The following is a 15036-nucleotide window of genomic DNA, read 5'->3' as shown; positions in this document are numbered from 1 at the left end:
GAATTTTTCAGCACTGTGTTTTTTCAAAAGATCTACTAAAATTGAGATCAATGACTACCTTGTTTGCAATGATTTTGTGACAGACAACCAAAGGTCTCCAAAGACCCATACTAAAAATTCTGGGAGTTATTCATTTATGATTTAAAGTTTACTATTTTAAGTAACATCAGAGATAAAAGTTCTCCAGGCCAACCTACTCATACTGCTGGCCTATTTTAGAACAACAAAATATGCCTATTGTCTTTGATAACATACTCTGACCTAGAGGCCAGTCAAGTTCAGAAATGCCTTAAAGACATAAATTTGAATTAGGATTGGAGCTGGGAAGTATCATTTATAGAGGTCCTACAAGGACTGGCTTCAATTGGCCGTTATATATGAGACGGTGTCCAGGGAGACAGACATTCTCACATCTGAGAGGGTAGGCTCAGAGATCTTGTTTTACATTGGACAATTTCATCTACCTTGTGATACCAATTTAATCTACCTTGGGATATCCTAGACCTATTTCAAATCCATGCTCTGTGGCTGTGGTCACTGAGGCTGGCCCTGAATAAAGGTTAACTCCAAAGATGAGACTCAGGCTCCAGGACTGGGCCTAAGGCAGTTGGCTGAACTGTGCCTCAATGTTGGGTTCCCTTACCTGGTATAGATTGGCGAGATGGTGGTTAGTTTTGATCAAAAATGGCTGGTTCACTCCTGGGTGGTCAACATCGTGTGCTGCTGCAGCCAGCAGTCCAAGCATGATGTCCAGGGGTGTGAGGAAGCTGGCGAGCTGTTAAAAAAATCAAATTGGGAGACTGATTGATGTTTATGCACATAGTTTTGCACAGTAGTTTTTAGGCTTTCATCCTGACCTTTACCCTCTTGAAGCAGTCAGTGAGGTGATAGTCACATGGAATGGCAGGGAGGAAAGGACAGCATGGAAGGGAATTAAGCAAGTCAAATCTTTCTGGATCATTCATTCAACTACCCTCCTCTTCCCACTGCTCCCCTCTCTCTCTCTCTCTCTCTTTTTCTGTGCAGGGCTCGATCTCACGAACTGTGAGATCATGACTTGAGCTGAAATCGAGTTGGATGCTCCACTGACTGAGCCACCCAGGCATCCCATCTGTTTCTTTTTGTTGGTGCAGTGGTATTCCTGCACTGCTGGCAAGACTGCTCTCTGGTGAGCGGGAAGAAGGCAGAGCCTCAAATCAGCCTTGCTCCTAGAGAAAGCAGTGAATGAAGGAAAAATTTAAAGCCAAAGTAATGGACACGTTAAAAAAAAATCATTTGTGTATTTCAACCATCCACTATATCATTGCCACTGAATATGAAATCAAGAGTGGGCTGAATTACAAAATTTGCATATTTCTTCAATGTGTAATAAATAGTGGGGGAATGTGTAAGAATCTGTCTTTTTTTTTTTTTTTTGTTCACTAAGAAACCAAGCAGGAGAATGCAAATCTAGCACTAAATTTAAATATACTACGGTGCGATATATTACAATTTTTGGACAACTTACAGATTAAAAACACAACCTTTAATGGGATATTTTATAAGGGTGAGGCATCTACCCAGTTTTGTTTTGGGAATGCCTGTCTGGCATCTATATATTTAGTGATTGATATTAAAACTGAACTAAACAGAGACTTGGACTAGGATATCATTTTTGAAAAAGCTTAAGAAAATTCATCCTGTATGTTCTAGCAACTAAGTTTTATATGGCTAAAAATGCTTATATTTCAACTAATGAATATTATTGTTATGTTTTTAGTATTGGATTCGTTTGTTGCATCAGAACATACTTTGAGATCTTTGAAGTCACAAATTTTCTTGGGCCTGAATCAGGATGCCCCATTGGCTTATAGGAAATGGAGCTTGAGTTTTGAGGAGTTTTGACTCTATTCATTGATCAAAAACCATGAGGTGGGAGATTTTCCCAGAAAAGTTCACTGCGGGTAACACTGGTGGCAAAGGTCCAAGGCAAAATGATTTCTTGAGAGTTTTGAAGATATCTAAGATGTAGATTGTCACGGAGAGGGTTGTTTTTGTCCTAATGCAGGCTCAAAAATACAGAAATTATGAGGAAAAAAAATCAGAAAATTTTCATTCTCTTTCGTATAATTTTCAGAGCTGATACTGGAACTTTAGTGGAAATAATCTGTGTTCATATTGTGAATGATCCATACACAGTGATTCTGATATATTGGGTGATTTGGGGCTTAGCAGGCAGTTTACTTGGCATTTCCAATGCTGAGGCGGTGGCTGAGTCTTGCTTTACCTTGGGTTCCTTCAGGTAGCAGTTCATGGCCTGGGTGACATCGGCTGCATGAACAGCATTGTGATATGGGTTTTGGCTGTGGTAATCTTCTTGAACCATGACTAGGAGGCAAACAGATAACTCAATCAGCTAGAACCAAAACAGGAAGGGCAGACTAGCTCTGAACTGTTGAGGGTCCCTTTTACTTAAAAAATATCAGTGTCTCCAAAATGTGCAGCCTGGGGATCCTTTAAAAATAAATGTGGTTTGCAAGCTTGGCAGCTCTACTGGGCTGTTTTTAGTGAGGAGGAGGGGGAGGGCAGACGGGAGAAAGGCTAAAAGGATTTGTGAGGCCCTTGGGATTCCTCACCACCTTCATAAATCACCCCTTTCTGGCATTCATCAAGGCTTTCATTCATTGGAAAAATAAATATGTAGGAAAAGGACAACTTTATTTCACACTATAGTTTAATTATTTAAGTTTGCTGCCATTTATGAATAATATGTCATAAAAGAGGTTTCCTTTTAAAGAGCATCAGACCCCTGATGTCCAAAGATTGGCTTATCACTTGAACAGCAAACACTGGCGAAAACAAATCTGACGTTACTTCAGACAGAAATTCAAAGTACTGTGTTGACCGAATGGAGAGCTTGGTTTTATTTCTATCTTATTCAGATTTAAGTTAGCATCTCTCATACCCTTCCAGTGTAAGGACCAGAGTGCTCTTGGAACCGAGTAGAGACATAAGCAAGGCCATTTTGTTTTGCTAATTACAGAAGCAATTAGTCTGCTTTAGTTAACAGTCAGGGCATGCTTAGGATGCAATATATTCAGTGTGTACAGAATGTCCAGATTTGCAAGTGTGGCCATATTTTCTCAGCCCATGCTACGAATTTTGCTCTGAATTCTGGTGTTATTTCTATCATCAAATTTTTACAGTCTTTATGTTACTCTGTGTGCATACACATGTCCAAAGTATCTTGTGTTCTCCTTCTTTAGACAAATAAACATTATTTGGCCAGTTTGTGGCCATTACCTTGCCCAAGAAATCTAAACTCAATTAGCCTGAGGTCCTTTGTGTTTCTGGAACTGAGCCACGTTAGAGCTGTTTTCAAATATTTCTTTTGTGCCACGTATTACTTATTTTACAGGTTTTAAAAACAATTACATTTAAACTCTGGCTCTATCACTTAGTATTTATGTTGAGCAAATTGCTTAACCATAAGTTTCCTCAGTTTCCTTCTCTATAAAATGGGGATAACCATAGTTCCAATTTCAAAGAGCTGCTCTAAGGATTAAATGTATTAATATATGCGAGTCATTAGAAGGGTTCCCAGCATATTTAAGCACCAGATAGGGTAGGTTGTCATTACTTCTGTTGCTCTCATGTCACTGTTACTTTACTCTGGAGGCATTAAGTCAGCTTCCAAATCCAAAGCATAGCCATAGGGCACATCAAAGGAGCCAGAAACAAGCTAAGTGGCATCAGGAAGTTATATGGTGATTAAAAATGTGCCCTGGATAATTTGGCAGATAATCATGTGCACAAAGTCCAGTAAGAACTGGGGCTGTTTTTGATAGAGAGTGATGGGGCGGAGTTGAGTGGAAACATGGCAGGCTTTCAAGTCAGACAGACCTGGGCTTGGACTGAGGCTCTGCCAATTACAAGTGTTGACCTTGAGTAAGTTATGAAACGTCTTTCTACTTTTCCTTAACTGTGAGCCAAATGGTGGTGACAACACCCAATTTGCTGACTTGTTGAAATGGTTAGAGATAATATACTGAGAGCATCTTGCATGTAGGGGGCACTACATAAATGGTAGTTCTTATTATCTAAAAAAAAAAGTCTACTGAAGACTTTCAGCAACTCGTGTCCAGATTGGAATTATTTGAGGCACACGTTAACTGGGGTTTTGCTGATATGTAAGCAGATCAATAATTTCTTTAACAGTTACATGCTCTTGATTGTTTTCTTTATGTAGCTTTTATCTCTTATAAACATGACCAAGTAAATATTGTTTTCAAGGATTTAAATGGGTAAACCATATTTTAAAATTAAGATGGGATAATTTAAGATTAACTTGAGGTCTTCATCTACCCTGCTCTTGTTCTTGCCACTTAACGTTGAAGAATATTATGGACTGCCATAATTCAGGGGAAAGGAGGTAGAATATGGAAATAAAGACTTACCTAAAAACCTGTGCAACGTCACCATATCTAACTTGAAATGGTGAATGAGTCCATGGGTGTTGAAGAGGTGGCAGAGCAGTGTTACCAGGCTGTTTCCTACAGGAAAACAGTCACCTATTTCAACACATTTTTATCACCACTGAACTATCAAGACTGACAAAAGAATCCAAAGTTTCTGTAATGGAAGGTCTCTGATAGGTCTCCTTTTCCCTGTTAGTTTTGAACTCTTTCAAGTATAAAGGATACTATGACTGTGGTTTGATCCTAGGTTGTCTCGTACCGAACAAGTGAAACGAGCTAGCTCAGACCTTCACTCTATACCAAAGGCAATGAAAGCATTAAGAGTTAGAAGGAGTCTGACTATTGTATCAGGGACACACACACGGGTGTGTGTGTGTGTGTGTGTGTGTGTATTTTTTAAAGACACAGTTTAATAGTCACTTGCAATGTGTCTTAAGTTGCTTCCAATTAATTCTTAGAGTCACAGGCGTATCCAAGTCATCGCATTGCTTAATGGCCATTGCTTGTTCTCCCCATTCAAAAATCACCCAAGATGAGATGTGACCATGAGATAGTTTACAACCATCAGAGAGGCAAAATTGAAGCAATAGTGACTTGTAAGCGTTCAGGAAATATTGTTTCCTTCCTGAATAAAAATGTGTTAATTTATTAAAGAACAATGAGTTTGAATTTTAAAAGCATGATAGAATTTATGAAAGACTTTGGAATGGACCAAGATGATGACTGGATGTCTTCAGTGGAAAACTAAGTATTGCCTAGACACACTCTTCCAGGGTGCCTGATCCTGTGCTTCTGCAGCTTCCATTGTCTTTGAGCTATTTCATAACTCTCAAAGCTGTAGGTAACTAACAGCACTGCGAGTCGTTCTTGTCCATATACATGCAAACGAAATCACTCGGGTGAAAATGCAGTAGATTTTCTCCCAGTTTTACAGCTACTTATAAGTTCATTTGAGCATTTCTTACTGTTTATATATGTGTTGTTCTCTGAATTTTCCTTTAACTAGCTGTAGCATCTTACTGGATCTCTAACTGAGTTAAATCTTTGACAGGTTAAATTCCCTGAGTTAAATTCTTTGACACAGAATCATTTCTTATTCTATGAGAGTCATGATTATACTCTCTTTTGAACAAATATCATTGGACAAATCCTTTCATTCACAATTGATTTCATCTACTGGCACCCACTTCTCAGTTGATTTGAGCAAAGTGAAATATAAGATTGTGGGGTCCATCCTTATATGGCTAGTTAGTTTTCCACAGTGTGAAGCTCAGCTTCATGGGCTTAGACTGTCTCTCTCAACTGTATGTTATTTGTCAAGTAATGGAATGGTGAGAAAACCATCTGTAATGACTTAAAGTACAAGCCCGGTCGATGGTGGAGCATGTGAAGGTCAGCATCAGATAAGATTCCTTTCATTGGCTTTCTAGGCCTATCAGCATTTGTTTAATGGGCAGATGAATGTATAATCAGATTTTATTTTCTTAAGCAAAATCTTTATAGGCACCATGATTTTAAAAGTGAAATCAATGGGAATGTCTATTTTCCCCTTCAGCTGCAACCTACACTTCTACACACTGTCATCAGCTAATGTTTTCCTCCAATGATGCCCAGCCTCTCTGAACAATACTTGCACTGGGGAAGATTCAGCTCACTTAATGAAAATGTACAAATGTCTGCCCTGTAAGAGTCAGGACTGATCAGATGAGCTTTAATGTTTCTGGTTTTCACCCACTAACAATGAACTTCCTCCGTCTGGATGTGGCCCAAGTATTCTGCGAGGAAAGAATCTAATCTGTGGTTTCCAAATTCCTTTGGGATCATCAAGGCCAGAAGGAAATGGTCTTAAGATTCTAAGGCCTAATTCAGTCCTTACTTTTCATCTGAACCAATTTTCCCTTGCCCTGGCCCTTCTCGAGTGGCTGCAGACTTATGAAAATGGAAAAAGAAGGAAAAAGAATAACAGTGTCTGAAAATAGAATTCTTTTGGGTGACTTACCATTTGTCAAGCGATCAAATAAGAAAATGTCAAAATCCCACATTCCCACTTTGGAGAGCATATGCTGAAAAGGCAAACAAAAAACAGCACTCCAATGAATCATAACGGAGACTTAAACATTTACTTTCAGACAATGAATTAAACAATTGAGAAGTTGAAGATAGTAGCACACTGCTGTCTGGTCTGTGGGAAAACAAACCTTACTCTATGTACTAATAACAACAGTGTAAAAGGGACAGGCTCTGGAATCAAACTGGCTGGTTCAGTGTTAGCCGTATCTCTTACTGGCTGTGGGAACTTGGGCTAGTTCCTTAACCTCTCTGTACCTCAGATTCCTATATGAAAAATATGGCTGATAATATTGCCTACCTCAGAGGATTTTTGTGTGTATTAAATAAGGTAGTGTATGTAGAGTGCTTAGAATAGTATTTGTACATAATAAGCACACATGAAATTTGCTATCTGTTAAAATTGTAGTTCAGTAAAGTCTCTACATCACAAACTACTATATACTTGAGAATGTTTACATCAAATTAAAAAAAAAATGAAGTAAAAATGATTGCTGAGCACCTTATTCTGCTCAATGTGGACTAAATGCGAAATGAACCACTCTAATACACTCTAACAGATAGGAAACCGGAGTGGGCAAATGCAAATACTGGATAATTTAAAGACCTACTGTCCAATGTAGACTTGTCATCCTATTTTTCTTTTTTAAATACCCCATGCTTAGATGGTTTTTAACTCTCAGATGCAAAGCTGTGGTTGCTGATTCTATCCTCACTATGGCTTCTGCGACTGACCTTCCTCTCTCCTCTCAAAGCCACCCCTTCCAGTAAGGACAAGCTCACTCTCCTGCCACTACAGGTCTTCCCTGCATCTTCCAATAAAGTCCAAAGGTCTTGTCATGGACCTTCACAACATTATCAGAAAAATGAAAGAATAATAGGCTATCTGTGAGATTTAGAGTGGCTGAGCATTTTACCCAAGTCAAATACAAAAGGCAGGACCAGGACTTGATCCCTGATATCTTCTTGACTTGTGACCCACAGCTCTTTATACATGTCTGTGTCACCTCTCTTGAGGGGTGGTTGCTCGGCGGGGGAGGGGGGCACGAGAGTGCTCTGTCATTGATGCTCCAGTGCTGGGATCTCAGGCTTGTTCTTCTTTCTCCAAACAACCAACCAACCAACCAACCAACCAGACATTCACTCAATTTCAAGACTTAAGTTGTTAGAAGGAGTGATTTCCACCCCCACCTTTTTTAGATCTAATGTTGGGAATTAGTTCTTCTGATATTACTTGCTGCTTAGTCATTAATACTATATATTAATAATATATATTTCTTAATAGTATATAGATAGCATAATATTACATAGCATATAAACTCTAAGACACTACTTCTGACTTTGTTTAAACTATGCCAGTTTATCTTGAAATTTAAACTCCTTTGACAATTTAGGCTAGAGATAACTTGTTAACCTTTTTTTTTGGATAGTCACATGTTAGTTTCAACCCTTGATCAATGAATGGTAAAAATAATTGTAAAATTAGTGAAAATTATTTAAATGAAATAAAAATTATACAAAGGACAATGCACTGTATTGATAGATGTAAATGGAATTAAGAGTTGGTAATTATTGGGGGCGCCTGGGTGGCTCAGTTGGTTAAGCACCGGACTCTTGATTTCCACTTTTCCACTCAGGTCATGGTCTCATGGTTTGGGAGATCAAGCCCCGCATCAGGCTCCATGCTGACAGAGTGAAGCCTAGTTGGTCTCTCTCTCTGTGCCCCTCCCTCACTCTCCCTCTCTCTCTCAAAACAAATAAATAAGCATTAAAAAAAAAAAAGGAGTTGGTAATTATTGGGTTAATTTCAGTGTAGCTATTACAAGGAGATAATTCAATGGGCTTAAAGATTTAGTTATTCTCTCAGTGGTAATCCGTCAGTTCAAAATTTTACTTACTTACTGTTATGCACATATGTTTTGCCCATTTGTAAAAATGAAAATAGCTAGCATGTGCTAGGCATGAATATATAAAACATGTAAACATGCTTTACCTCATTTAATCTCTGCATCAGCCCTATGGGTGGGTGTTTCTATTAACTTCATTTCATATTTGAAGAAAAGTACAGACGTGTTAACTAGCCAGAATCACAGAGCGTCTCAGTGGCAGAAGTTGGACTCCAACCCCAGTGCTATCAACTGAGGCATGTACTCTTGGCCACTAGCCTGATGGGAGGGAACAGAGAGGTAACTGACTCACCCTTGCTTGTCCAAGGTAGTCTTCATCCAGCAGGTGGAGAGGGGCTTGTGGTATAATTCCACGAAGCAGCCTTGATGCATGGAAGTATCTTTGAAAGCTTAACAGTCTTTTCACCTTTTTCTTGGTGCCAATTTCCCCTGAGTGTGTTGTATCTGTGGAAAGTAATCAAATAAGAAGTTACATATTTAATAAACCCTATTTTCTCCACTATGTAAAAATACAATGTATTATAAAGGAGATAAATTGAAAAGACTAATAGTCTATTAATTCTACATCTGAAGTTCTTCTAGAACGAAAATGACCTTTCGTATATATTACATTCATTAAAATGTCAAGACATTTCTGAATGTAATTTTGGAAGACATGAAATCCATAAATTAAAAACATCATTTTCTTATTAATGACACTGGTATGCTTTGTAAGTGAAATCCACATACTTTTGCATGCATTTGAAAGGAGTAGTTATGCTTTTTCTGTGATATTAAAGCCAAGTCTCAAAAATTTAGACCAGGTTCTCATCCTACAGTCTCTGAATTAAATACACTAGCTTATACACGAGGAAAATGTTTCCTAATGTCCCAGAACATCAGTGGCAAAGGAATCAATACTCTCCGTTCAGAAGGGACCTAGATTTCCCTGACGAGAAGCAGAGAGGGTGTCTACTTTGTAATGGAGTATATTCTCTTTTACTGGTGGCCATGAAAGCCTGATCCTGTCAGTAGAGATATTTTAATACTCATGTGACATGGGCCTTTCAAAACTTGACTATTGACATTGTGGTGACTGTCTAGAAATACTCCAAGCACATTATCTGAATGCCTGTCAAGGTATGTCTTATCTCAGCTGAAATTCTATGAGTCACTCCAGGGTCACATAAGAGACATCTTCTGCCCAATTTGAATCTGGAGTCAATTGAACACTCTAGGGGCGCCTGGATGGCTCAGTCGGTTAAGCGGCCGACTTCGGCTCAGGTCATGATCTTGCGGCCCGTGAGTTCGAGCCCCGCGTCGGGCTCTGTGCTGACAGCTCAGAGCCTGGAGCCTGTTTCAGATTCTGTGTCTCCTTCTCTCTGACCCTCCCCCCGTTCATGCTGTGTCTCTCTCTGTCTCAAAAGTAAATAAACGTTAAAAAAAATTAAAAAAAATAAAAATTGAACACTCTAGTAGAAACACGTACAGTTCGTATATAAAGAAATTCTGGATTCTCTGATGCTTCCTCCTGTCTTCCCTTCTCCTTTAGGAAACTCAGAATCACAATGGATAGAGAAACAGTGGGCAATGTGGCCTTCCCCAATGGTAGACACCTACCAAAATCAGTTTGTTCCTTAGGTTCCATTATGCATGCAGAGGCTTAATTCGGGCTGGGCAAAACCTGCTGTTCTCTGGAAATGCTATTTGGCTGAAATTCTTTCTATTTTTTAAAAAATATTTATTTTGGGGAGAGTGCAAGCTGGGGAGGGGTAGAGAGAGGGAGACAATGGATCTGAAGAAGGCTCTGCTGTTATGAGGCCATTGGAATGATCCAGGCAAGAGATGATGGCAAGAAATCATGGGCAGGGGGGAGACCAGTGAAGGAACCAGAAGTAGAGGGAGGGATCCAGAGTATATTTTGCCCCGAATAACTGGGAGAATGGAGCTGCCACCCCCTGAGACGGGAGAGCTGCAGGTAGAGCAGTTGTACAGGGGATTTCAGTTTTGCATGTGCTGAATTTGGATGTCTACTGGAAATTCAGGTGGAGATGTCAGATAGAAATAAGTAGCTATAAAACCCAGAGCTTGGGGGAGAAGACTGGGTTAGAGATACAAATCCGAGAGTTGTCAGATGAGATTAACTAGGGAGTGAGCATGCATACAGATGAGAAAAGCATCAGAGTCTGAGTTCTGCAATATTTCAACTTTAAAAGGATATAGAGAAGAACAGAGAAAAATCAAAAGGACTAAGAAGGACTATCCAGTGGGTATGGGGGTGAAAAAAAAACCTAAACAAACGATCGTTTCTCAGAAGCCTAGTGAAGACAATATTGCAAGGAGGAAGATGTCCTCAGTATCAAATGCTGCTAATAGATCAAGTACAATGCAGACTGAAAATTGACCACGGGTGTATAAATTTGTCAAAATGAGCTGAACTATGCACTTAATAGAGCACATTTTATCCAACCTAGAAACAACAACACCCTAGTCACGCGTCTAGCTTCCAGATTTTGGTTTTAAAAGACAATTTCTCACTAAAAGGAGCCAGACCACCTTGAGGAAATGGTCGAGTCTAGGACCGGGGCCGCAAAGTACAGGAAGGACTGTAACTTCTAATAATGCCAGAAGATAAGGGAGAGGTTGATAAATGATGAGATCATTTAAACATGACAGAGGAGATGACCTGAAGGGGGTCCCTGTGAACAAATAGGGGAAACTTTGAGCATCAACATAAATAGTGGAAGAGCTGGTTATAAACCACTGACTGAAAGAAGAACCCACGAGTTCATACTGATGGGTAAACAACTAAGTAAGTAAATAAATGAGAAGGGAAAGCTCTTCCTTGCAGAGAGTGTGAGCCAATAGAGTCAGAAAATTGCCATTTTGCAACTTTTATGGTGATAATTGCTTCATGCCCAAATCATCAGTGGACACTAAAATTATTCGGTGAAAGTTTAAAGAGCAGCAGGATAATTTATAGTATCAAAGTATCTCCTTACAGATTTACTAATTGGAAAGGAAAATACGCGTAGCTTTTTAGTGGAGGAGGCGCTATCTTCCCTAAGTAGTCAAAGTTCACACCACCAATAATGGGAGAAGGTGACATTACATGCCTCTTGGTGTGATGCACTGAGGACGCAACATTGCCAATGCTCTGTTCCTGCTTCAAATGCACAGCCAACCCCCCCGAAAGAGGAAACATCAGAAAAACCTAAGTTGAAAGACACTCTAAAAAATAATCAGCCTGTGCTCTTAACAAATGCTGATGTTGTGAAAGTCAAAGATAGCCTCTGGTATTGTTTTAGGATAACGGATACCAGATATCATGCTCTAAGTGCATTTGCATGACTGAATGGGATCCTGGATCAGAGCAAGTTTTCCAAAAATGACTTTATTAGAATAATTTGTGAAGTTTGGATATGATATAGTCATAGTCTATCTACAAATTTCTTGAATTTGATCACTGAGCTGTGGTTATGCAAAAGAATGCCTTTTTTTCTATGAAAAGACATGCTGAAATATTTAGGGATAAAGGGGCACGATGTGCACAACAAATTCTCAAAGGGTTATGAAAAAATATACAGCAAAGACAAATAGGCCAAAATAATAATTGGTGCATCTGGGTAAAGGGTATATGAATGTTATCCTATCCTTGAAAATCTTCTGTAAATCTGAAGGCATTTTATATATAAAGAAGAGAGAATGAGAAGAGAAATCTCAGGCAATGCTATCAAGTGCAGACAGCCCAAGGAGTTTTGCTACACGGTGGAGGAAAGAAATGTGATGGTTATATGTAGAATTATATAGAATGAGAGCAAGTATGTCGATAAGTAAATGAAATGAGTTATTCCTGTTATGTATAAATCTAAAAGGAAAAAGCCATACAATGATCTATTCTGTTTTTAGCATTCTATGAAAATTCCCCCCTTCTAAGAAACTAAAAGAAAATCTCCTATGTGGCTGAGAGCATTTCCATAATGGCACCAGAAGTAAACAAGGTAAGCCTGAAAGATGGAAGTATGCCACAAACATAGCAAATTCGAATTATGGATTACAGTTGACTCTTGAACAATGTGGGAACTGGAGAGGGCCCATTAACTGTGCAGTTGAAAATCTGCATATAACTTTGGACACCTCAAAAACATAACTGCTAATAGCCTGCAGTTGGCTGGAAGTCTTACTGATAACATAAACAGTTGATTAACACGTATTTTGTACATTACATGTGTTATATGCTATATCCTTACAATAAAGTAAACTAGAGAAAATGTTATTAAGAAAATCATAAGGAAGAGACAATAATACATTTACAGTACTGTACTGTATTTACTGAGAAAAATCTTTGTGTTAGGGAACTCACACAGTTCAAGCTCATGTTTTTCAAGTATCAACTGTATTCCTTTGTAAACGTCCATTCAGCTTTCTAAATGGTGTGATACTTTAAACAGATTCATAGGTAAGATAATGACACTTAAGTTACATATAGTAAAGACAGATGATAGGAAATAATGGTTTGTATTCATTGCAGTTACCATGTTGACAAAAATACTGCTAATCTAATGATGCTATCAAGTATTAACTTAGATCCATTTTGCCCTTAAGCCAAAGAACATGGCAAGATTCCCTTCTTCCCTGCTTATTTTTTTTACCTTGTAGTCAAACAGATAGTAGTCCACCAACATGCCAGAATGTAGGTCTCTTTCGATCTTTATTTACATTTTTGATATTTTTTGGCCTTAACTGTTATTTAAAAAATATTGCTTTAAAATAGGATATACCTTGATTACTGAGCTATTTGGCACCCTTTCTAAGTTGGAGTATGAAGTAAGTACCCCACTGCCCTGGTTCTTACCCTGTCTTATATCTTTGGTGCACACGCTCAGATAATGTAAAACATGCTCAATATTAAAATAAATCTAGACAATAAAACCGTCTCATGGTTAATTTTCCGTGGTAGCCTGTAGGTTAAAAAAAGGTAGCATACAATGTTATTCACCGTGAGGATTTTCAAAGTTTTGGAACAAATTGGTTATCATGAGGTATAGTCTTTATTTGTGCAGTTTCGAACTTCCTGAGATTGGCAGGCAGCTATGTACCCTGCTGCAGCATTAACTGGTGGCCATTTTTTTCTAAAATACCAATCAAGCCATGATCATGCCATTCGGCACTTCTATCTGGGTTATTCTTTACCAGGTAAGAAAATATTTCAGAATTGGTTTCAGGTAGCCGCTTATGAAAACAATGGGGTTTATTTGAAGACGTACATGAAGCTAAGTGAAACAAATCCTCAGGCTAGCTCTCTAAAAAGGAGAACATTCAATAATGCAAGAAAGATAAATTTATTTAAAACAGCATTAATAACTTATCTGTTAACTGTAATTTAGGGAGCACTTTCTGCTCTGTGAGATCACGACAAATTAGGATATAAGCTGAAGGTGCGGTTGGGAGAAAAAAATCCGTAGAAGAAACAACACGTGAATAGATTGCCATGCTGTATGCTTGCCCCAGGCACTGCTTTTTGAAGTGTTCAAATGTATTATACAATTATTGAATAACATCGGATACATTTATTTCCAAAAGAACTCTCAGTGAATAACCAGTGTACTGACTTTGGTAATTAGGGGTATAGTGATATGCATATCTGGGTAGAAGTTTAAATGATTAGGCTTCACTTTACAGATAGTTCAGCTGAATTCAACTCGTGAAAATCTGGAGAGTCTTAGTGATGTGCCTAATAACGACTTGCTGTTTATTTAATATCTTTATATAATTAAACAAGTCATTATTTAAAGGCATTCACAGTTATTGTAATGGTGCTTTTTGCTTGGATTTTGTCGTTTTATGGGCTATTGGTCCCCGAATTTTCATTTGGAACAGTTAAAATGGTGATCCAGAATAGTTTCACTGCCTCATCTATGTGTGCATTGACCTGGACTGTGAAATTCATTTTCTGCTCACTTGTTCATTTATAAATTTCACAAATATGTACATATTAACACATCTCTGCACAATTTAGACACTAATTTAGGGTTACGAAGTTTATATTGGCACTGCTGATATGGTAGTTTTTAAATTTCACAAGTTGGGGTTGGCTTAAATACAAAAAATGTTAATAAAAATTATTTTCATTTTGAGTACCTTCTTCATGGCATATTCTCTTTATAGGGGCTGATAAATTTTGGTACAAGGAGAAACCTTAAGCCCAGAATAAATATCTAGGATAAGAAAATCTATAAGCGTACTTACTGTTTCTGTCAACGTATAAGTCTTGCTTATACAGAAGCAAGGTCTGTGTCAACTGTTTCCTGAATCTGAATAGTTAGTAACTGATGCAGAAATAAAGCAGGTGCTATAAGAACAAAGAATGCCTTTATATTTAAGTGAGCAGAATTCGCCTCAAGCAAACATGGAGACCCAACTCCCATAAACTTAATACTTTCAGAGCATTAATGCACCTGAATGTTTTAAATAATGTGTTATTAATAAATGCCCTACTCTGATAATTATTGTACTCATTATAATACCTATATTATACGATGATGATGATGATGATAATAATAATGAAAGTCTTTGCTGGGTTAGTGGCTATTCATAGGCTTTGTTATTCTTCTTTTATAGGATTT

General features: G+C 38.2%; 1 protein-coding gene across 5 annotated transcripts in view; it reads right to left on the bottom strand.

Moving 5' to 3' along the window:
• The window catches only part of PDE7B (phosphodiesterase 7B), a 584524-nt gene that overhangs the window by 31338 nt on the left and 538150 nt on the right, over nt 1-15036 (bottom strand). For all 5 annotated transcript variants that reach the window (XM_058735376.1, XM_058735374.1, XM_058735373.1 and 2 more), the window contains 5 exons: nt 8724-8875; nt 6457-6520; nt 4437-4532; nt 2267-2367; nt 644-775 (listed from right to left, as the gene is read on the bottom strand). In XM_058735376.1, coding sequence (XP_058591359.1) covers nt 644-775; nt 2267-2367; nt 4437-4532; nt 6457-6520; nt 8724-8875 — 545 coding nt within the window. The remainder of the gene's footprint in view (nt 1-643; nt 776-2266; nt 2368-4436; nt 4533-6456; nt 6521-8723; nt 8876-15036) is intronic.

The sequence above is a fragment of the Neofelis nebulosa genome, chromosome 6 (genome assembly GCF_028018385.1).
Source record: "Neofelis nebulosa isolate mNeoNeb1 chromosome 6, mNeoNeb1.pri, whole genome shotgun sequence".
In the NCBI taxonomy this organism is placed as follows: domain Eukaryota; kingdom Metazoa; phylum Chordata; class Mammalia; order Carnivora; family Felidae; genus Neofelis; species Neofelis nebulosa.
This window is presented reverse-complemented; position numbering and strand designations above follow the sequence as displayed.